At 37.0% G+C, this 24,309-nt stretch overlaps 1 protein-coding gene across 1 annotated transcript; it reads left to right on the forward strand.

Moving 5' to 3' along the window:
* The first annotated feature begins 9,074 nt into the window (after nt 1-9,074).
* On the forward strand, nt 9,075-24,252 carry LOC128213171 (cytochrome P450 10-like). The gene is made up of 12 exons (XM_052918721.1): nt 9,075-9,201; nt 12,341-12,492; nt 12,879-13,067; nt 14,615-14,811; nt 16,087-16,277; nt 19,487-19,707; nt 19,930-20,100; nt 20,886-21,052; nt 21,329-21,407; nt 21,639-21,801; nt 22,162-22,205; nt 22,447-24,252. The coding sequence occupies exons 2-12, from the start codon at nt 12,349-12,351 to the stop codon at nt 22,555-22,557; spliced, it is 1,677 nt and encodes a 558-aa protein (XP_052774681.1). The 5' UTR covers nt 9,075-9,201; nt 12,341-12,348; the 3' UTR covers nt 22,558-24,252.
* Nucleotides 24,253-24,309: the final 57 nt, after the last annotated feature.

Here is a 24,309-nt window from a genome sequence, read left to right on the forward strand (position 1 = left end):
CTCACGTTAAAAAAGTAGTTCAATCCAAAAGTTTATATGGTTATATTGACAGATATTTTAAATTTCCAGACATAAAACATTTGTTTTACAATTATAGTTGAAATTCTTAATGATTAAGTCTAGTACTTCATGATTGGCTATCTGCAATTTCATTGGCTGAAAATGTAGGTTGTATTTTGAATTCTAAAACCGGTTACACGAGCGCCGAAACTCGCCCCAACATTTATGAATACGTGTATAGCTACTATTAAACACTATGGAATGTCGAAACAATTCATATGTGGAATAGTCTCCTGAGGTCAAGAAGCAATGAAAACATAACACTTGCAGAAACTGGATTTTGAAAAGATCGTTCATTTCGATTTCCTCGTTGGCTCGAACTGGAAGGAATGGTTTTGTTTTACTGTTTGTAAGCATTCCCGCCTGGCTCGATATTCGCGAGACTCGAAGTAGTTTGGCCGGTCCCTAGGACAACGGGTTTCAACTGTAGTTTTATATAGGATATGTGACCAAAAAGCATTTACTAGCTGTTAAGAACATTTTGGCTGTTGAAATGTTTCCTATGCAAACTTAAACAGGTAAAACAATCCACGATTATGATATAGCACGAAGTGTGTGTTCCACATTTAAACAATTCCAACGTTAATTTTTATTACTGATTTATATTTAACAAAGTTCAACGTTTATTGGCAAAAGTGGCATACAAATGCCTATGGCTATTACGAGCATAGTCAATAATATGAAATAAGGCACTGCCTTGTACGGGCTCTAGTGATGTTATCAACTACAGAAACTGCTAATGCCCTACAATATTTCCTAGGTAAGCACGTGTGAAAGGCAAACTTGATTTTATATGACCAATTAGATAAAATGTCATATTATTAGATAATAAAACATATTGAAGAAACCGTTATATACAAGGTAGAGTTTATTAAATGCATTATGACGTCCGCTTTTTGCAAATAAAGACGCAATTTCTTGTTGACAATTAACCACCCACTATGATATTCTGAAAGTTTTTGATAAATTTGGTCAATCCGTTAGGAGACATTTTGATTTTGGCGTTTTCAAATTATTACTGTTCATATGGATTAAAAGTGAGATTCCCTTACAAAAAATACGTTTATCCTTCGAAATAAATCCAAAAACTGGTTTGCCATATGCAGCGAGATCAGGATTTAATCATTCCAGACAAGTTCAAAAGAAATAATTATATATCACCAAAAACCTGGGGTCTGTGATTTCTGTTTGGTTTCAAAATTGGACACAAAGTAGTGGTCGGTGCTTATAACAGTATGCGAGTACTTGCGAACCGTTATGGTGACGTCAGCAAGTTGTTTTCACTGCGCTCGAGGGGTCATCTGTTGGTCAGCACGTCTGTGAACGAGTCTGCACTGAATGTCACGGTATCAGAGAAATGAGCTGCATTCTAAACCCACTTCAACTTCGTGTGAACCTCAGATAATTCAGTGAAAAAGAATATTTCCAACATGCGTGCTGTGCACGGCTTACTGGTATTTAGAATGAGCAGGTACATTGAGAAAATATATTTTCTGAACATTGTTGTCAAAGATGTAAATAAATGAAAATGTATATATTAGAAATAAATAGAGGCATTTAAATAGTATGTATAAATGTAAAATGAGTATTATTTTAATATTACATCAGAACACTCATCAAGCTAACTAAAACGATATTTGATTTAAAGTGATTGTTTATCATCTCCAAATATTGACTTTTACTAACTATTCCTAAGTAAAATCCAAGCTTAATAATGTACAGTTTCGTCTAGGCCGGAACGACCATGCAACATAGTGACATATTTCATATAAAACTGTTAAACAATTCATGGATTATACTTATCAATTAATCCATGCACATGTTATCTTTCTAACATAAACAATAGTATGTATGCCATAACTCACATACGACTTTACCAATATGGAAGTCAATAGACTAATTTTATTTATATATGCCCATTTAGTATTTATATTTAGACATGAAGCTATATCCAACAATATGTTGACATCAATATGCTATAATTTTGAACTGTATCATTATTGTATATGTGTTCTATATCTACAATGTTTGTATATATTATGAATATCTCCAGCCATAGGGCGAATAAAGATGTTGAGTTGAGTTGCGGTATAGTTATTTTCCAACCACAAATATAACTTAAATTAGTGCGGTCCATAACTATGATACATGTATAATTTTTATCTGGCCGAATAAATTGGCTGCACCAATGAATGTTAAGTAATATAAACATATAATAAGCACATATGACAAAGGTAGCCATACATTCGCAGCATCTAAAACAAACAATTACATATAATTAACAATAAATAGACAATATAAAGCAAAATTGTATTGATATATTGCTCCTGAATTAAGCGGGGCAAGACAAGTTCGTACTAGGATGGAAAACGTGAATAATAACCCATGTGTGAATGAAATGAATGTGAATGTGGATGATTATTCAATGTCCAAATTATATACTAAATTCGAGTCTGACATCGTAACATAATATGCACGACAAGCCCACTGGGCGTCCAAACAACTGACATAAGTGTACCACCACGCCGTTCAAAGACAGGATCCATGGCATGTACATTCATGTGTGTGAAGTTGGCTCAGCCATCGGCAATCGACAATCGACATTCGATATTATATAGCAAATCTTCAATGTCGAGCTGGAATGTCGAGCTGGACGAAATTCTAGCTCGACATTCGATATTATATAGCAAATCTTCAATGTCGAGCTGGACGGAATTCTAGGTCGACATTCGATATTATATAGCAAATATTCAATGTCGTGCTGAATTGTCGAGCTGGACGGAATTCTAGCTCGACATTCGATATTTTATAGCAAATATTCAATGTCGAGCTGGAATGTCGAGCTGGACGAAATTCTAGCTCGACATCCGATATTATATAGCAAATCTTCAATGTCGAGCTGGAATGTCGAGCTGGACGGAATTCTAGGTCGACATTCGATATTTTATAGGAATATATGTCGAGCTGAAATGTCGAGCTGGACGGAATTCTAGGTCGACATTCGATATTTTATAGGAATATATGTCGAGCTGAAATGTCGAGCTGGACGGAATTCTAGGTCGACATTCGATATTTTATAGGAATATATGTCGAGCTGAAATGTCGAGCTGGACGGAATTCTGGGTCGACATTCGATATTTTATAGGAATATATGTCGAGCTGAAATGTCGAGCTGGACGGAATTCTAGCTCGACATTCGCTATTTTATAGGAATATTTGTCGAGCTGAAATGTCGAGCTGGACGGAATTCTAGGTCGACATTCGATATTTTATAGGAATATATGTCGAGCTGAAATGTCGAGCTGGACGGAATTCTAGGTCGACATTCGATATTTTATAGGAATATATGTCGAGCTGAAATGTCGAGCTGGACGGAATTCTAGGTCGACATTCGATATTTTATAGGAATATATGTCGAGCTGAAATGTCGAGCTGGACGGAATTCTAGGTCGACATTCGATATTTTATAGGAATATATGTCGAGCTGAAATGTCGAGCTGGACGGAATTCTAGGTCGACATTCGATATTTTATAGGAATATATGTCGAGCTGAAATGTCGAGCTGGACGGAATTCTAGGTCGACATTCGATATTTTATAGGAATATATGTCGAGCTGAAATGTCGAGCTGTTCATTGTACATTCACTGTGAGTAGAATCAAACAGATCATTTTTTAAAGAATCGAACGCATTAAAACTAAATAACGAATGGAATAACAAATATGAAATAACCCCACTGGTCATTTTTCAACGATAAAATTACCATATCCGATGTACGCGTACAAACAATGCGATGGAATTGAAACAAAAAGTAGATCAAGAAGATCCAGCATTTTCAGCCAGTTTTTGAAATCATAAACCATTCAGCTTCAAAACCTATCAAGATGGAAAGTAGCCGATGGTCTGAGACGGCATAACCAAATATTCCTTGATTCAATGAGTTAATTTAAAGAAATGTGCTAATGAGTATGCACTTCTAAATTAGTGTAAGCTGCCCTAAAATGGGTCTTTAAAATTGTCGGGGTGAGGATGTCAGTTCAAGTTGACAGGCACGAGTTGTCGGGGTGAGGTTGTCAGTTCAAGTTGACAGGCACAAGTTGTCGGGGTGAGGTTGTCAGTTCAAGCTGACAGGCACAAGTTGTCGGGGTGAGGTTGTCAGTTCAAGCTGACAGGCACAAGTTGTCGGGTCCGGTTGTCAGTTCAAGCTGACAGGCACAAGTTGTCGGGGTCCGGTTGTCGGTTCAAGTTGAAAGGCACGAGTTGTCGGGGTGAGGTTGTCAGTTCAAGTTGATAGGCACGAGTTGTCGGGGTGAGGATGTCACTTCAAGTTGACAGGCACAAGTTGTCAGGGTCCGGTTGTCAGTTCAAGCTGACAGGCACAAGTTGTCGGGTCCGGTTGTCAGTTCAAGCTGACAGGCACAAGTTGTCGGGGTGAGGTTGTCAGTTCAAGCTGACAGGCACAAGTTGTCGGGTCCGTTTGTCAGTTCAAGCTGACAGGCACAAGTTGTCGGGGTCCGGTTGTCAGTTCAAGTTGACAGGCACGAGTTGTCGGGGTGAGGATGTCAGTTCAAGTTGATAGGCACGAGTTGTCGGGGTGAGGATGTCACTTCAAGTTGACAGGCACAAGTTGTCAGGGTCCGGTTGTCAGTTCAAGTTGACAGGCACAAGTTGTTGGGGTGAGGTTGTCAGTTCAAGTTGACAGGCACGAGTTGTCGGGGTGAGGATGTCAGTTCAAGTTGACAGGCACAAGTTGTCGGGGTGAGGTTGTCAGTTCAAGTTGACAGGCACAAGTTGTCGGGGTGAGGTTGTCAGTTCAAGTTGACAGGCACAAGTTGTCGGGGTGAGGTTGTCAGTTCAAGTTGACAGGCACAAGTTGTCGGGGTCCAGTTGTCAGTTCAAGTTGACAGGCACAAGTTGTCGGGGTGAGGTTGTCAGTTCAAGTCGACAGGCACGAGTTGTTGGGGTGATGATGTCAGGAACAAGTTGTCAGAATCAATTTTCAACCGGTTGAAATACCTCTTTGTCGGTTTTCAGCGGGGTCAAATTTTAATGCAATATAGGAAAATACAGGATAGAGCAAAGACTTTCGGCCTTTATAATATATCAATGTTCAAAATCATTTATCATTCTATTATTCCGGCTAATAAATGTTTAATAAATGTTTTTTTCACGCTGTATCCATTAACGATTCTTTATTTTGACAGCACGTTCCAACTCTATTCAGTATACGACTATACGTGGGTGTAGATTGCAATCAAAACTAAGTGGATAAAACTACATATATTATAAAATAGTACTCTCCGTGGACAGGTATTGTATTCACAAAAGAAGCACATGGTCATTAGTCACCGCTATTTCAAAACATTTAATACATTCAATAGTTTGAAGTATTTATTTTACGCAATAACGGAATTCCACTATGCTGACCTCGATTTCAAAATCACTAAGGGGTACAAAAGTACAAGGTTAAGATGCGTATGCAAATAGTTGAAAGTACTACTAAGTGCATTATTAATCTTATGTATGTGTACGTTTTCGATGTCTCGTTCAATTGATAGGTGTCATTGAAACACGATTATGTGTTTCTTCCCGTGAACGTGTGATGCGTAGTCCGTAGTCTGCTCGTGTTGGTTTGGATTGTTTTTCATGTTAAAGCTCCTAACCAAACAATACTGTTTTCAAGGATGCACATACGTTCCTTTACTATTATGAATATGGTAGAGCCTGGTATGTATGTTGTAAGATCTTCAATATACAACTGTCTTATATGAACGAATCGAAGCATGAGATGAGGAAGAAGAAAACGGAAAAAGATTATAGATTGGATCGATCTGCTTTTGTAAAACTGAACTCGTTTCATTCACTAAATCAATTTCTGTTTATTCATGTATCATTTTGTAAATTACTAAATGAATGAAATATATATATGTCAGATTTACAAGTAATAAGGAAAGTTTTTTGGGGGCAACAATTCTCATTATTACAATTTAAATTTGCATCCGTTCTGGATGCAAGTGTACAAATATGAAATGTTATGAGTTAGTGATTTTTTTAATATTTGAGACTTCCTTCAGTTTACCCCCAATTTTTGACAGTGATACGCAAAGAACAAGTACCCTTTTCCAATACGCCTGATATCGGACCCTTTCCCAATACGCCTGATATCGGACCATTCCCCATAGGTCTGATATCGGACCCTTCCCCATAGGCCTGATGTCGGACCCTTCCCCATAGGTCTGATATCGGACCCTTCCCCATAGGCCTGATGTCGGACCCTTCCCCATAGGCCTGATATCGGACCCTTCCCCATAGGCCTGATGTCGGACCCTTCCCCATAGGCCTGATATCGAACCCTTCCCCATAGGCCTGATATCGGACCCTTCCCCATAGGCCTGATGCCGGACCCTTCCCCATAGGCCAGATATCGAACATGCATTCTGTCTCACTGAAAACTTGATCTTGCCATTCATAAAAACACCTCGCCGATAATCAGGTTTACCTGACTATACCTCGTTTTTATCACGGACGCGAAACAGTGGCTCCAACTCTTTTGGAGTTGTACATGTATACTATACAAGAGCACGTATGTATGTACGACTCGTTATTTTACCTTATATCTCAATTATGACGGGTTATTTGAGAGAAATCGGCGAATGTAGTGCCATACAAATATAAATTTATTCTTCACACACATTACGGTTATTTTGTAAACATATTGTTAATCGAGAAACAAGAACGATTCGTCCATCAAACTCATGTATGTTTACAAGCGGAAGTAGAACATTTTCATCAATTTACAGCTGAAAGAAACTTACATTTAATATAAAACCAGTATTATCGAGTTCTTTTATTTTGTCGGGAATTAATAAGCATGTTTGTAATATTTTTCTTAGTTGAGCTGGAGCCAAAGCCAGGGAGCTTGAGCCAAAGCGTGGAGGCTGAGCCAATACGCTCTGGGATAATGCACGTTTTGATATTAAAGAAATATTGGCAAAATCGATCTCTTATTTTTTTAATAAAAAGTGGTGTGTGTATAACTCCTCGATAAATTCCAATTCAGATAGTTATATGTGAAGCAAAAACTGATTTTTTTGTGATTTTATGTTCAAATCTCACTTGTTCAATTAGATATTTGTTTATTCATTCATTTCTATATATAAAAAAGGTTGGCAAGGATAATTAAATAGGTGTTCGTTATATTGTTATAATAAAGCATACTGTTGTTGTGTTATATCATGATATATATTGACAACTTCATCATAAAAGTGTTTAATTCGTCGAACCTCTGACTTTTCATATTAAACCATTAAACTTTTGCTGTACTGCGTTATGCACCAGTCAATTGTAACCACGGCCCCCCAGATCCGGGGGTATACCGGGGATAGCCGGGGAAATGGGCCGTGTTTTTACCTTTCAGGTGGCCCCGCAGTGCCGGGTGAATGCGGTGGTTTTGTCTTCGCTTTAAATATAGCGGGGAATGGGCCTTACCTAGGGGGCCTTACCTAGGGTCCCTAGGATGTGGGGGCATTTTGGCAGGGATTTTACCATTTGTTCGTCTCCGCAGGGCAGGGCAAGTCCCCGCTATTCCCCGGACCTGGGGGCCGTGGTTACAATTGACCGGTGTATTACCGTATCCAGTCAATCAGAACGCTGATATTAAAGTAAATTTGATGGTCCAGGAACCAATTAATTATTGTAAGAACACACAGTAGTTTCCACTAAAACTACGCCAAGCTTGCGTTTAATGTCGATAAATAATGTACCTCAACAATACATATATAATTGTTTATATATAAACAATAAATATAACAAAATATTAATCAAATGTCTAGAGAAATAACATTTGCAGTAATTAATCCGATCGGTGTACTAGCGGTCAGATGATTAAAAATTGATGGAATTTAGCACAAAGTTTTACCAGTTTTTCGTCTATTGAACATTTCTTAAATGACACACACTTTTCTTTGACCCACTACCATCAATTATCTTGGAATAAGATGGGTGTTAAAAACTGGTCAAGAAGCAGTAGCATTATAATTTTATAGATGTTGTGAATGTATTACATGTATTTACCCCCATCGACATTTCTGAGATTGCTGAGCGCATTATCAGATAAATTGTAGAAACAATACTCATAAATGTATGAATATTTTTAAGAATACAAAAATATCTTAAAACTAGTTATAAAACAGCACTTCAAGTATTACAAACATGCTGCAAGAAGAGCTGGAGCCAGTGTTTCGCATCCATGAATGAACTGCCCGGCGTTACCCTTGATAAGTTTGGATGACCTGCTATCACGGTAGTTATGACTGGTTATAATGAAAACAAATTAAAACTACGCCTAGCATTGGACAAGTAAAAAGGTATTCTTTACGCCCCCCCCCCCCCCCCCCCCAAAAAAAAGAAACAAAAAGAAACAAAAATAAAAACTATATTCTAGGTCGGGAACGAGTTTATACCACATATGGTACGCTTGAGTGTTGGATCTTTAATTTGTATTGTTTCAGTAGTAATTAATTTAGTCTAAACTAATGCATTTTTGTCGACCTTGGAGTATTGTCTTACAAATAAAAAATGAAATGGACGTATGGGAGCTACATTCATTGATCCTCCCTCAACGACTGTGTTTATGGCATACGCCAGGTCTCAGGGTTCCGTTCATGTAGGATCGGTAAGAGATATCTAAAAAAAAATGGAATGAAGAAGAAACCAACTTCATTCAATTAACGTTAACACTAGCATTTACTAGTAGTTTAATTACGACCAACTTTAACCAATTAGAGTTCATGTATTGTCTTATGTTTTATTCCAAACAGTTATTTATATTTTAGCTATTGACACTCAAATCGCTATGTGGCATGTGTCTAGTAACGCCCCTGACTTACTACAAGTACGACGAGAATGTACGATATTTATCAATGAAATATACCACAATGGGTATGTTTTGTCACTGATAATTCTATCGCGCAAGCGCAGTCGACACAGTAGAATAGTCTGCTATAAAATAGAACCGCAGACGACAAAATGTGAGCTTACCGCCATAACAAGAAAGGGCAGGGCCCGCAAGAACTGGAGACAAAATTAAACACTAAAAAAATAAACTTAAGGAACTAAGGAACTTATACAAATACTCTAAAAGGTAAGTTGTTTATTTTCATTCAAAAATGTATTTTAACATTATAAATGAGTGAAGAAAATAACCGTAAAATTGCAACTGTGTTTTCATAAAATACAATTTTAAATAAAAAATAGTAAATGTATAAAGTTTAAAGCTTAATATGATATCATTGCGATATTATATTGACTTAATCGACTTGTTTTTATTAAATATACTATTAAATAAAAATCAGTGAGTATATATTTTTTATGCTAAATATATATGATCAGCTTATATTAACTATTTCGACTTTTATGTATAAAATACTAAATTAAATAAAATATCAATGACAACTGTTGTGTATGTGGGAGAATATAAAACAATATCAATGACAACTGTTGTGTATGGGGGAGAATATAAAACAATATCAATGACAACTGTTGTGTATGGGGGAGAATATAAAACAATATCAATGGCAGCTGTTGTGTATGGGAGAGAGTGAATAACAATATCAACGGCAACTGTTGTGTATGGGAGAGAGTGAATAACAATATCAACGGCAGCTGTTGTGTATGAGGGAGAGTGAATAACAATATCAATGGCAGCTGTTGTGTATGAGGGAGAGTATATATATAACAATATAAATGTAAACTGTTGTGTATGCGGGAGAGTGTATAACAATATCAATGGCAGCTGTTGTGTATGAGGGATAGTGTACAACAATATCAATGGCAACTGTTGTGTATGAGGGAGAGTGTATAACAATATCAATGGCAGCTGTTGTGTATGAGAGAGAGTGAATAACAATATCAATGGCAGCTGTTGTGTATGAGGAAGAATGTATAACAATATCAACGGCAGCTGTTGTGTATGAGGGAGAGTATATAACAATATCAACGGCAACTGTTGTGTATGGGAGAGAGTATATAACAATATCAACGGCAACTGTTGTGTATGGGGGAGAGTATATAACAATATCAACGGCAACTGTTGTGTATGAAGGAGAGTGTATAACAATATCAACGGCAACTGTTGTGTATGGGAGAGAGTGAATAACAATATCAATGGCAGCTGTTGTGTATGAGGGAGAGTGAATAACAATATCAATGGCAGCTGTTGTGTATGGGAGAGAGTGAATAACAAGATCAACGGCAACTGTTGTGTATGGGAGAGAGTGAATAACAATATCAACGGCAGCTGTTGTGTATGAGGGAGAGTGAATAACAATATCAATGGCAGCTGTTGTGTATGGGAGAGAGTGAATAACAAGATCAACGGCAACTGTTGTGTATGGGAGAGAGTGAATAACTATATCAATGGCAGCTGTTGTGTATGTGGGAGAATGTATAACGATATCAATGGCAACTGTTGTGTATGAGGGAGAGTGTATAACAATATCAATGGCAACTGTTGTGTATGAGGGAGAGTGTATAACAATATCAATGGCAACTGTTGTGTATGGGGGAGAGTGTATAACAATATCAATGCCAGCTGTTGTGTATGTATATGTTCAATATTGTTAAAGAAAGGATTTACACACCCGTTTATAAAATGTCGCAAAATTTTCAACAGCTCTGTACCAAACTCCCGATATTAGTGGTCAAAATGGGCACAAGCCCTGCATTGGCATGGTTTTCGGGCTTGATCGAATTCTGGGTTTTATAAAGCAGGGCGCTTATTTAAAATGTTGATGCTTAGTAGTAGTGTTAGAGTATGGGATTGTTCATTCAAAAGTCTCATTTCGATGAGTTATACTATCACCTCATTTGATTACGATAAATAAGCTGAGTGCGCTAAAAGTCATGATTATATTTGGCAATGTGTGACGCATACCTATACCCGCGGTCATACGTCACACTGAAACCTCTTTACAATGTAGTTTGTATAAATTGGCCATACATTACGAAATAGTAGATTATCTTTTTATATCGAGACAAATATAGATGAGCTTATATGTTTTTAAAGGAAGGCTTTGACGATCAATTGAAAAGGTTTAGGAATCGATTATCACTCAAAAGTACAATTTACTTATTTAATTCAATAATGAAAAATACTTAACGTTTTAGAGTTCAATAACCGTATGACCATTAAGTAAATATTATTACACTCTTCATAGGCAATTTAAAGTAAATGCTCTTTTAAACTGCTGCTCATCAATAGCCACTGTGAGTTTTTTGTTATATATGACACTAGCCGGTCCAGGGGCGGTTGCGCGGGCGTGACAAACGAGATCAACTAATCTCCAAAAGATTTGTCTGTAACTTTTGCATATTAGATCGAGGACTATGGTTTTTCCAGCCTGGTTGATTATAGAGACCGCTTTCCATGGTTACCTACATTGTTTAACAAAATCATGTTTTGATTTGTTTTCTTTTTGGCATTACCAAATGGCAATTCGTTTTATTAATCAAAACTATGCATACAGCCACTATAACAGTGCATATTTAACATAAAGCAAGGACATTTAGCAGCAGTACTTTAGTAGTAATAGATCAACGTATCATTCCGTGAATGAAAAAACTGACAGTACTTCACGAAGTATAAGCACTTAGTACACGGGCGTTCCCGGAATTGACGTTAGAGGGGGCGTAACTTAGGGGTGCAACCTTTCGCCATGCGCCCTTTCCTCAGAACCGAAAGTATATGGCATAAACTGTTTGCTTGTTGTCGTTATATTCTTCATTTCCTATTTTGTATCCTATAACAACAAAATGACGTGATTTAAAAGAACGATCAATATGGCAGCTTTGTAATATATTTCTTATGAGATGTCTTCTACGTATTTACATTGTGACATTGTAACCAAACTGAGTCCAAGTCCAGTTAGTGTTAGTGTACACGGTTATCACGTGACTAGTATCTTCGACGGCGGTAGCAAGCTCATGCATATAGTGAGATCAACACCAATAACTAAGAATAAAATGGTCGATGCTTTCCCCCAGAACTAAGAATAAAATGGTCGATGCTTTCCCCGAGAACTAAGAATAAAATGGTCGATGCTTTCCCCCAGAACTAAGAATAAAATGGTCGATGCTTTCCCCCAGAACTAAGAATAAAATGGTCGATGCTTTCCCCCAGAACTAAGAATAAAATGGTCGATGCTTTCCCCCAGAACTAAGAATAATATGATTAATGTTTTCCCCCCAGAACTAAGAATAAAATGATTTATGCTTTTCCCCAGAACTAAGAATGGCAGCAATGAAATCTAGCAGCAGCTTTTTGAAGACAATACGTCCCAGTAATCTCCTGAAAAGGGTCGTCTCTACATCCCCGACCCCACAGACAAACGCAGAAGCCCACGCTTTTATCATGCAAGGCGACAGAGCAGCAACCGTGAGTACAGTTAATGCATCTTAAGTCTTATATTGAGATCCATAGCAGGTTTTATATTATACATCTTTCCTGTTAAACGTGCGGCTAATGTACGACTCTTATATTCAGATCAAGTGCAGGTTTTGAATCATACAACTTTCATGAAGCTATAAATGCACGATTCTTATATTTTGATCAAGAAAATCAATTAACACATAGATCTGCTAACAGGAAAGTTCCAGTTTGCACTATAATCATATTGCCAAAACCAAGACACATCACAAACATGTCTGATTTGCTGAAAGATTTCAATGACAAATAAAATAAATCACATAAATGCCCATCACTACTAATGAGGATGTTAACATAACAATTAGTGTACTGTGTTTTTGTGAACGTATTTTCAGTGCCCTTTCCGACACACACTAGATGTGGAAAATATATGGCGGCATAACGCACAAACCGAGGAAATAACAAGCTCATCATGTACGACAAAAAGTTTCGAGGAAATACCAGGACCAAAAGGTCTGCCAATAGTTGGAACCCTGTTTGACTACTTCAAAAAAGACGGACTAAGATTTAACAGAATGCACGAGGTGTGTATATTTTGTTATCATGTCCTTGCTTGATAAATAGTGATCGTATGTCATTATAGTTATCTTTAGTGACGTGGTTCATTTCATTTACTGTAGACCCAACGAGTTGGGTGATACTTTTTGTTTCTTTTACGTTCAACATGTAAACAAAATGGCTGAAATCTCGACATAAGGCATCAGATGTACAATTAAGATTTATCCGACTCGAGTGGCTTTTTGCAGATTTGGATTTCACGAGGCGCAAGCACCTTTTATTATATACATTTCTGGTTAGATCACTAAAAAGCCACATGTTTTCATAATAAATGTCATTTTAACGACGCTCTATTTTGTTTTCTGACATCATTTTGACATCGCGCAACAATACTTGTTATGACGTGACGTCACAAGAGTGGAATACGGCCGTATTGCACTGGGGTGGAATACGGACTACCGTATTTTGTGAAATGTATTGCGTGTGGATTTATGATGGGTGTATATTTATATAATAAATGTTTAACTCGCTTTTTTGCACACCAAGCCCTTGTGATTCTAAAATAATATAAGGTCATCAGGCATAAAAAACCTGATAAAATGACTTCCCAAAATTCCTCAAACTCTCAGGATATCTTGGTTAGGACATTTGAAAATGAGTTACCTTTGGCCGTTATATCTAATATTTAAAAATGGCCTGAAAGAGTCTGACAAGTTGCGACATATTTTTTCGTTGAAAATTATTAAATGATAAAGGAGACATCCTGAATATTCTTGGTCCAACAGTTTATGAATCACAAACAAGCGTGAGCAACTATGGCACTCAATGGGCACAGCTTGAAGAAGCTCTTAAATAGTTCAATCATGTCACAAAACAGAAGATGGGCTCGGACTATCTTTAAGCTTTGATGTTCTACAAATGATATTTCAATGTGTTCGCATTTTAACAAGCTGTTGCTGTTCAGAGAAAATATGGGCAGGACAAAGACAAGTACATTCATAAACTGACCTTCACTTGAACGCATGCTGTAAATCGGATTTATCTGTCTGAGTATGGATCTTGCAAGTGCTATCGGTGGCGTATGGGAGTGTAACTAAGTGTCAGGGTGTAGCACCTTAACATGCTTCTTTCTTTAAAAGACAATGAAGACAGCAAACTAGTTCTCCAGTAATGACATTAAACCATTTTCGTATCATAAGTAATGTATTGTATGTGACATATATTTATATGGTATTATTATATAATGGTCTACAACTTGTCAAACGTTCTATACAAGAATGAATGGCTTCCAGGGACCGTATTCATTAAGCAGCTTAGTTAAATTTGAAAAAAAAAGTAATTTCAACAATGATAATTTTAAATATCCTATTATTTTATGTCCATGTTCTTGCTTATTTCATTTAAAAAGCGTTATAAGTTTTCTTTTAATTCACTAAGGAAAAGGCCAATTTTCCACTTAGTTAAAACTTTTCACTAAGATGCTTTATGAATACCCTGGTACGGCTCCATAACTTATTGGAAACGAACACTTTATTTTACTACATTGTTCAATGCTACAGCTTCCGTGTTTCAGGCATACAAAAAACGAGCAATAGAACACGGACCAATATACAAAGAACAGATAGCAACAATAAGCACAGTGGTGATAAGTGACCCCGAGGAATATTCCAAGGTCATCAGGGCAGAGGGAAAGTACCCAGAGAGGCGAGAGATGGAGCCAATTGCCCACTATCGGCGAACAAAGAACCTTGACCTTGGGCTCGTCAATGAGTTAGTTTTAATTCTATATTTAAATCATTGACCTTGGGCTCGTCAATGAGTAAGTTTTAATTCTATAATAAAACCATTGACCTCGGGCTCGTCAATGTGTTAACATTGATACTACATTTGTATAATTAGAACCTTGACCTTTGACTCGTCAATGAGTTGGTATTGAGACTATAATTAGAACCTTGACCTTTGACTCGTCAATGAGTTGGTATTGAGACTATAATTAGAACCTTGACTTTTGACTCGTCAATGAGTTGGTATTGAGATTATAATTAGAACCTTGACTTTTGACTCGTCAATGAGTTGGTATTGAGATTATAATTAGAACCTTGACTTTTGACTTGTCAATGAGTTGGTATTGAGATTATAATTAGAACCTTGACCTTTGACTCGTCAATGAGTTGGTATTGAGACTATAATTAGAACCTTGACCTTTGACTCGTCAATGAGTTGGTATTGAGATTATAATTAGAACCTTGACTTTTGACTTGTCAATGAGCTGCTATTGTGAATATAATAATAAAGAGTATTACACTTTTGTTATATTTCAATGAAAAAATAAAGTAAAAGCTATGTTGTTATTTGAGAAATGCCTGTAAACCACGTGGTAACTATGAGGACTAACTACAGTCAGGAAAGTATCATTTGCTATACGAACACGTATACCTTAGTATGTCTTAATGGAACACATGAACACGTGTTTTAAGTACCGTTCTAAGCCGGCAATACCAACATGTATTACTATAGAAATTGTGTTGTCTGTGACTTTGTGTGTATCTCGAGTGTTGTCTGTGACGTTGTGTGTATCTCGAGTGTTGTCTGTGACGTTGTGTGTATCTCGAGTGTTGTCGGTGACGTTGTGTGTATCTCGAGTGTTGTCTGTGACGTTGTGTGTATCTCGAGTGTTGTCTGTGACGTTGTGTGTGTCTCGAGTGTTGTCTGTGACGTTGTGTGTATCTCGAGTGTTGTCTGTGACGTTGTGTGTATCTCGAGTGTTGTCTGTGACGTTGTGTGTATCTCGAGTGTTGTCTGTGACGTTGTGTGTATCTCTATTGGTGCTAGTTTGGCCCTAAATATGGAAGTTTGATCTACTTGGTGGCTTGTCCATTTAGTTTTCATTTTATTATGAAATGTTCGAATAAATAGTAAAGTAGACTTATCATGATGATATTTTGGAATGTATAGATGAACAAACAAAGTTTTTACAGTTTCGAATTAATTGATTAATCGATTTACTAATTTTTGGGATTCACTTGGATCTTTATTTTTTTCTAGCCAGGGTGAGAACTGGTACAAGCTGAGGACGGTGACGGCGCCCAAGATGTTGAAGATGAAGGAGGTTCAGGATTTCTGCGGGCCTATGAATGAGGTGGGTGACGACTTTGTGACCCATCTGGCGCACTGCAGACAGCAGAACCACGAGGTGATGGGGCTCGAAAAGGAGCTGTTCAAGTGGGCATTCGAATGTAAGACATTATATATGTGTAAAATGTTTGTCGTTTAATACTCTATGACAATGTAAGGAATTATATATGTAAAATGTATGTTGTATGATAATTGACGACAAAATAATATATATATATATAGATGTAAGTGGGTGCTTATAATGTTGGAGTATATCTATATTTTCACTGATAATGTAAGACATTACAATCATGAATAAAAAGTGTGTGTTTTATCAGGTAAAAGTGTGTGTTTTATCAGGTAAAAGTGTGTGTTTTATCACGTAAAAGTGTTTGTTTTATGCTATCAGAAATTACTTTTGTAAAGTGAGTGTTTATTATATTAGAAATAGTATGTGTCAATGAGGTGGTTTTTCAGCTGGTATTTAGACTATTTAGCTGGTAAATTGGAGTTTCTGTTATAACATAATACTTGACTTATGATGTTTTCCTATATATTGTAAGATAAATAGAATGACAAAATTGTTATCTTTTTTCTGAATCATCAAATTTTATAACAAAAAAACTAACCGGAAAAAAGAGATATCAAGGAACAGAGAGCTAGCATTTTAATGTATTGGAATTACCTTTTTCTAAAAACACCATTTATAAAAAAATAGAAAATTCCAGATACCATGTAGAAACTGTGTAAGATTTCTTTAAATTACGTAATCGGGTGCAAAAGTGACGTTACTGAAATACAAATCTGTGACACGCTGACGTCAGTACTTGTGTCGGCTGACTCGGTAAATGTCACCATGCCATGAAACTCGATGGCACCATTAGCGTTTTTCTTCGGATTTTCTTGACCAAAAAATCACTATACGATATCAATTTCTAACTGTCTCGAAAATGTCCGGCTGCGGTGTGTGGTTACAATATTGATATCAGTGATAGTTGTCAAAAGTCTAGTACATTGATCTAGGTCTGGATCAACTTGCACTTGCACAACTTGTGTTCGGTGTGGGAGTTGTATGTCAAAACCTGAAATGTTATCAGAATGTATGTAATGAAGATAGAAGTTGTAATTACATTGACCCATTTTAATATTCATCTCTAAGTATCAATGCACGTTACTATATGACAAGTAGAGGCTAGCAGTATGACAAGCAGAGGCTTACAGTATGTCAAGTAGAGGCTAACAATATGACAAGTAAAGGCTTACAGTATGACAAGTAAAGGCTTACAGTATGACAAGTAAAGGCTTACAATATGACAAAAAATCGGCTTACAGTATGACAAGTAAAGGTTCACAGTATGACAGGTAGAGGCTTACAGTATAACAAGTAGAGGCTGACAGTATGACAAGTAGAGGGTTGCAGTATGACAAGTAACGGCTAGCAGTATGACAAGTAGAGGCCAACAGTATGACAAGTAGAGGCTTACAGTATGACAAGTAGAGGCTAACAGTATGACAAGTAGAGGCTTACAGTATGACAAGTAGAGGCTTACAGTATGACAAGTAGAGGCTTACAGTATGACAAGTAGTGGCTTACAGTATGACAAGTAGAGGCTAACAGTATGACAAGTAAAGGCTTACAGTATGACAAGTAAAGGCTTACAGAATGACAAGTAGAGGCTTACAGAATGACAAGTAGAGGCTAACACTATGACAAATAAAGGCTTACAGTATGACAAGTAAAGGCTTACAGTATGACAAGTAAAGGCTGACAGTATGACAAGTAAAGGCTTACAGTATGACAAGTAGAGGCTGACAGTATGACAAGTAAAGGCTTACAGTATGACAAGTAAAGGCTGACAGTATGACAAGTAAAGGCTTACAGAATGACAAGTAAAGGCTTACAGTATGACAAGTAAAGGCTGACAGTATGACAAGTAAAGGCTTACAGTATGACAAGTAAAGGCTTACAGTATGACAAGTAGAGGCTAACACTATGACAAGTAAAGGCTTACAGTATGACAAGTAAAGGCTTACAGAATGACAAGTAGAGGCTAACACTATGACAAATAAAGGCTTACAGTATGACAAGTAAAGGCTTACAGTATGACAAGTAAAGGCTTACAGAATGACAAGTAAAGGCTGACAGTATGACAAGTAAAGGCTGACAGTATGACAAGTATAGGCTAGCAGTATGACAAGTAGAGGCTAACAATATGACAAAAAGAGGCTTACAGTATGACAAGTAGAGGCTAGCAGTATGACAAGTAGAGGCTAGCAGTATGACAAGTAGAGGCTAACAGTATGACAAGTAGAGGCTTACAGTATGACAAGTAGAGGCTAGCAGTATGACAAGTAGAGGCCAACAGTATGACAAGTAGGAGCTTACAGTATAACAAGAAGGGGCTAACAAAATGACATGTAGAGGCTTACAGTATGACAAGTAGAGGTACACAGTATGACAAGTAAATTCTAGCAGTATGACAAGCAGAGGCTTACAGTATGACAGGTAGAGGTTCACAGTTTGACAAGTACAGGCTTACAGTATGACAAGTAGAGGCTATCAGTATGACAAGTAGAGGTACACAGTATGACAAGTAAATTCTAGCAGTATGACAAGCAGAGGCTTACAGTATGACAGGTAGAGGTTCACAGTATGACAAGTACAGGCTTACAGTATGACAGGTAGAGGTTCACAGTATGACAAGTACAGGCTTACAGTATGACAAGTAGATGCTTACAGTATGACAAGTAGAGGCTAACAGTATGACAAGTAGAGGCTAGCAGTATAACAAGTAGAGGCTGACAGTATAACAAGTAGAGGCTTACAGTATGACAAGTACAGGCTTACAGTATGACAAGTAGAGGTTCACAGTATGACAAGTAGAGGCCAACAGTATGACAGGTAGAGGCCAATAGTATGACAAGTAGAGGCTAACAGTATGACAAGTAGAGGCTAACAGTATGACAAGTAGAGGCCAACAGTATGACAAGTAGAGGCTAACAGTATGACAAGTAGAGGCCAACAGTATGACAGGTAGAGGCCAATAGTATGACAAGTAGAGGCTAACAGTATGACAAGTTGAGTTTAACAGTATGACAAGTAGAGGCTAACAGTATGACAAGTATGGGCTAACAGTGAGGCTAACAGTATGACAAGTAGAGGCTAACAGTATGACAAGTAGAGGCTTACAGTGAGGCGAACAGTATGACAATACGACAAATAGAGTGTAACTTTATGATAAGTTGATGATATAAACTAGCATACAGACATGAGTTTAACAAATTCGATTACATAATCATATAACTGACTATTTAATACTGTTTATTTCAGCAATTGGTACATTTCTGTTTGAGGAACGGATAGGGTGCTTTTCCAAGCCGACCCCCGGAAAAGCACAAGACTTTATTGATCATCTACAAGAATATTTCAAATACCTTCAACCACTCATGTTCAACGTGCCATTGTATAAAATATACCCTACCAAACTGTGGAAGAAGTTCGAATACCATTCCGACAATGTCTTTCGACTGGGGAGATATTTTATCAACAAAGTAAGCTCAATTCAGAATTATAGCACTCAGTAAATTTATTTCATTTACTTAGTAAGCACAATATACAAAGGCTTGTCGTAATAATTATAAAATATGTTTATTATGTTATATTTAAAAGTGAGAAGCTGCATTTTGAGTTTTCCCAGCTTTTCAGTTTCTCAATTATTAAACATGTTGACTAAATGCAACTACTATAATTATATTGCTTTCTTCGGTTTCTAGAAAGTGGCGGAGCTGGAGGAACAGAGAAGCAGCATTTCCTCCGAGTCTTCCAGCACCGACGGCGAGGCTGAGCGCGTTCCCTTCTTGACCTATATGCTCTCACAGGAGTCCCTTACCACCGACGACGCGCTCTCAACCGCCGTCGACCTGCTCGCAGCCGCCACAGAAACGGTACGATACGTGCTATATAATGTAATGGAAAGTCTGCATCAATGCCGTGTGTTTTCCGTTTAATATCCACAAGACCAGATGGCCACGAGAGCATTCTAAACAAAAGGAATTATAATATATATAGGGCATTGTTGTGGTTGCTGAATGATCTAAATATTGCCTTTGATATATCAATTATTATGTCCCATCTTCTACTTAAGTAAAACCAACTGACTTTCATCATCATCATCATCATCATCATCATCATCATCATCATCATCATCATCAAACATTAAGACTGTAAAGTTTATGTGAACATATTATACCCAGACCTGGGAAATTTATGGTCCAACTGGGTATGGACAGTCTTGTTAACGCTAATTGGAACAAAGCAATGTAAAACATATTATCGGTAATAACTATTTTAATAATTCCAAACTGCCTGAAATAAACTACAATGATATCCAAATGACGTTTCACACGTAATAAAATCCAGCCTGTTGTGCAAGCAGACTTCTAACGCGATGCACTGGGTCCGTAATTCCAACTATTGTTGCGTTTATAAGACGAGATTTAACATCGGGAGCGAATATGTGCATGTAGACGTAAATACCTTCGGGGGTTTATACTATCGGTCCAATTCTGGAGGTGGGGTAAATTGACCATAGTGGGTATTTCATGTCATATAAACGCAATAATGAATTTGCTCCTAGATTATATTTAATTGAGGCTGTATTTTACAGTAAACAATTAACAAATGCCTTTTTTTATCAACAGTCTTGAATAATTTCCAAATTTCAAAACAGACTTCCAACGCGATGTTGTGGACCTTGTACTGTCTGGCGGAGAACCCCGAGGCTCAGCAGCGCCTATACGAGGAAACAAGGGCGGTGCTGGGGGACAGCACAGAGATTAACGCTCAAAACTTAGGAAAACTCACCTACGTCAAGGCGGTACTTAAGGAATCACTCAGGTAGGTTTGTGTTCACAAAAAAAAATGTTTTCGATGCCTTGCCCTATATGAATCAGTGCCTTTCATGTCACGTTTTAGCGCGTTTAGTAGATGGACATACATATATTGTTTTCTAAGATAAAACATTCATGTCAAAAACTATAAATAGTTTCTTTATATTCAAGATGCATTTCACCATAAATATGCTTCTGTATATAATCGAGAAAAAGGTTCAAAACTGAATCATTGTTTAGGGCGTTAATATAGCCTTGAATTATATGGCATTGCATGTTACAGAAAGTACCCGATCACGTGGGCAACCAGCAGAATCACCCAGGAGGACATCGAGGTGTGCGGTCACAATATCCCGGCCGGGGTAAGCAGCTCAAAACAGACTCATCAAAACACAATTTGCACAATTGAATTTCACATCTTGATAGTGTGCATACAAACAAATACATTTTATGTTCAATGATATTCAATTTAAAAAGCGTCTATTACAGATATAAGGGACATTGGAGTTTTCTTCAATACCTGAAAGATACTTGTCTAAAATGCTAATATATCCTACTTCATGGCAATACACTTATCAACTCGTATCTTGCAGACCCATATCCAAGCGAACCTGTACGGAATGTTCCAAGACGAAAAGCTCTTTCCTGACAACGACAGCTTCAAACCTGAGAGATGGCTACGAGAAAACAAGATGGACCAGACACTCAAGAGTCTCTCTAGTCTCATATGGGGGCATGGAGCACGCATGTGTATCGGTAAGACCATAACGAGTCTCGTACGTGTTGTGGCGCATATGCATGGGTAGGGATCCTGTCTGAGTCTCTCCAGTCTCATATGAGAACACAGGACATCGCGTGCATTATTAAAAGCACTCAGTAGGGCACATGTAAGGTATCGCAGCTATAAGTGTATTTTTATTAATTCCAGTTTAAATGGAATTTCGACGACATGGGATATAACAAATAACGCTTCCGTGCTAGTTTATGACGCAAAACCATTTCGCCTCTATAAAATAACAGCACGGAGACGAACGAGACGAAATATATTTAAATGTAACTAAATGTACAGTTATGGCCATTGAAAATATTTTATGCGAACAACCATTCTGTTTTCAGGAAGACGATTTGCTGAGCAAGAAATACACATTATCCTGACCAAGGTAACTTCATCAGTTTTTTCTTCTATTTATTCTGAAACAATTTGAATTTTTGTAAATTCGTTCTTCAGTTCAAATAATACCATATAAAATAATTTATTTTGCTGAGACCATTTCTTTTTAATAGTGATACATTACGAATGTGTGTAAAGTCGGTATAAGTCAACTTGTATCGTATGCGGTAAAAGTAGTCTGAAGATATGTTTAAGTTTAAATATTACACAGATATTGGTTCCCCTTTCAGATTGTTCAAAACTTCCGATTGCAATACGACCGGGAACCAGTGGAGGCGACTCTGAACACTGTGATGACTCCTGACCGCCCAATGGTCATCAAATTTGTTCCACGATCATAATACTCGACACTATAGCACCGACATAGACAGAATTGGCAATTGTTTATAACAACAGTTATGAAAAATAAAACTGTCACATGGTCAAACCAACGCAACTTTATTGGTTAATAAATAGCCGAGTTTTATTGGTTGATTAAACAGACTAGCTTTATTTCAGATTAATAAATATTACTCAGCCTTAAAAAATATTGCGATTTAACCAGTATATGTGTATAACTCTGTGACAGGCGGCTCATTGCTCCAGCACGCTCCCTTGCCAAGTTATCGCGCTGCTATGTGATCCAAACAGTTTCAAAACCGTTAGAACAAGTGTTCATTGTGATGGGGTAATCATGAACATTCATACTGAGGAAACATCATAAATGTAAAACCAAACCTGTTAGGCAATATTACTTTTCTCTACGGAAATAGTGTAGACTCTATGTTTCTGTCTTTGCTTCCAAAGTATAGCCGATGTCCTCTCCTATACCGTGTCTCGAAAGATTTTGATATTTGCAATTCAGAAGAAGCATATGGTGAAATTAAAATGTATTTAATACATGTATTAGCAATCGGGGCACCATAGCCATTTCCTTCGAAAACAACATCGCATGTATTGGACGGATTACAATGACAGAATTCTTTACTTTGGCGGAGATGGCCGAGGTATTCCGATTGTAAGAATATGTAACTGTTCATTAACTTATAAAAATAGATATTCAAGCCTAGATCAGCTATCATTGATGGCTTAATTGCATAAAACATAAAAAATGATTGCTTAAAATGACGTTTTTAATGGTTGAGATCATTTTTGTTTACTAACAAGGCAAACCCAGTTTTTGCCGCTACCGCTAAAATATACACGCGCAAAAAATGGAGCAATATGAATACATGCTGGTACTATTTTTTGACATTTCAACGTGTCTAGTTTTTGACATATTATTTCTCTTTGTTTATTAAGCTGAAATAAGTTGTCGTTAAATTTTTGGGTTATAAATTAACGTAACGACATATAAGTGTTGGTGGTGGTGACTTATGATTGACGGGGGAGCGTTTCATGCAATGCTTTATTTTGTTTTTGGTGATCCATTCATAGTATTAAAAATCAGTTCAAATAAAACGGTTCTGTATTTAAAAAGTGTGTAATCTATTAAGCAGAACCGCATTTCGGTAAATACTTGCGTACTTCTTACAGCACTGTGTAAAATAATCGGAAACTCTTTTTGTTTCAATTTCAATGGGAACTGCCACTATATAAACGGTTTAACCATTATGTGAGGCATGCTTGAGTCGAATACTTTGAAACATACTGGGTTCAAACATGATTTCAACCATTTTATATATATATATTACGTACGTATTCTGTCTTTCTGTAAAACAAGAAAACTTATATAGTGGATGCTTAAAGAAGAACTTACAAATGATAACCCTGTTTTATTTTATTTTCTATCACTTGTTGCCCGAATTATGCCTTTAAATTTTATAAAACAAACCTTTAAAATATTTGATTGAATCTTGCGGGCAAATGCTCCAAATGAATTTCCAACTTCGTAAAGTACACCAAAAAAGCAACTTTTAACACAAAATATTGATACATGTACGTATAAGCTGCTATCCAAACAGCAAATATATCTAATTCTTATAGTCTTGCATAATTATGAAAGTTGTCAGGTACATTGTTAAAATAATTTAGATTAATAAAGTATTTTGATACAACGGTCATTGTTTCTTTTTCTCGGAATAATTCAGCTTCAAATCAGACATAGAACTCCC

This window comes from Mya arenaria, chromosome 13, assembly GCF_026914265.1.
Source record: "Mya arenaria isolate MELC-2E11 chromosome 13, ASM2691426v1".
In the NCBI taxonomy this organism is placed as follows: domain Eukaryota; kingdom Metazoa; phylum Mollusca; class Bivalvia; order Myida; family Myidae; genus Mya; species Mya arenaria.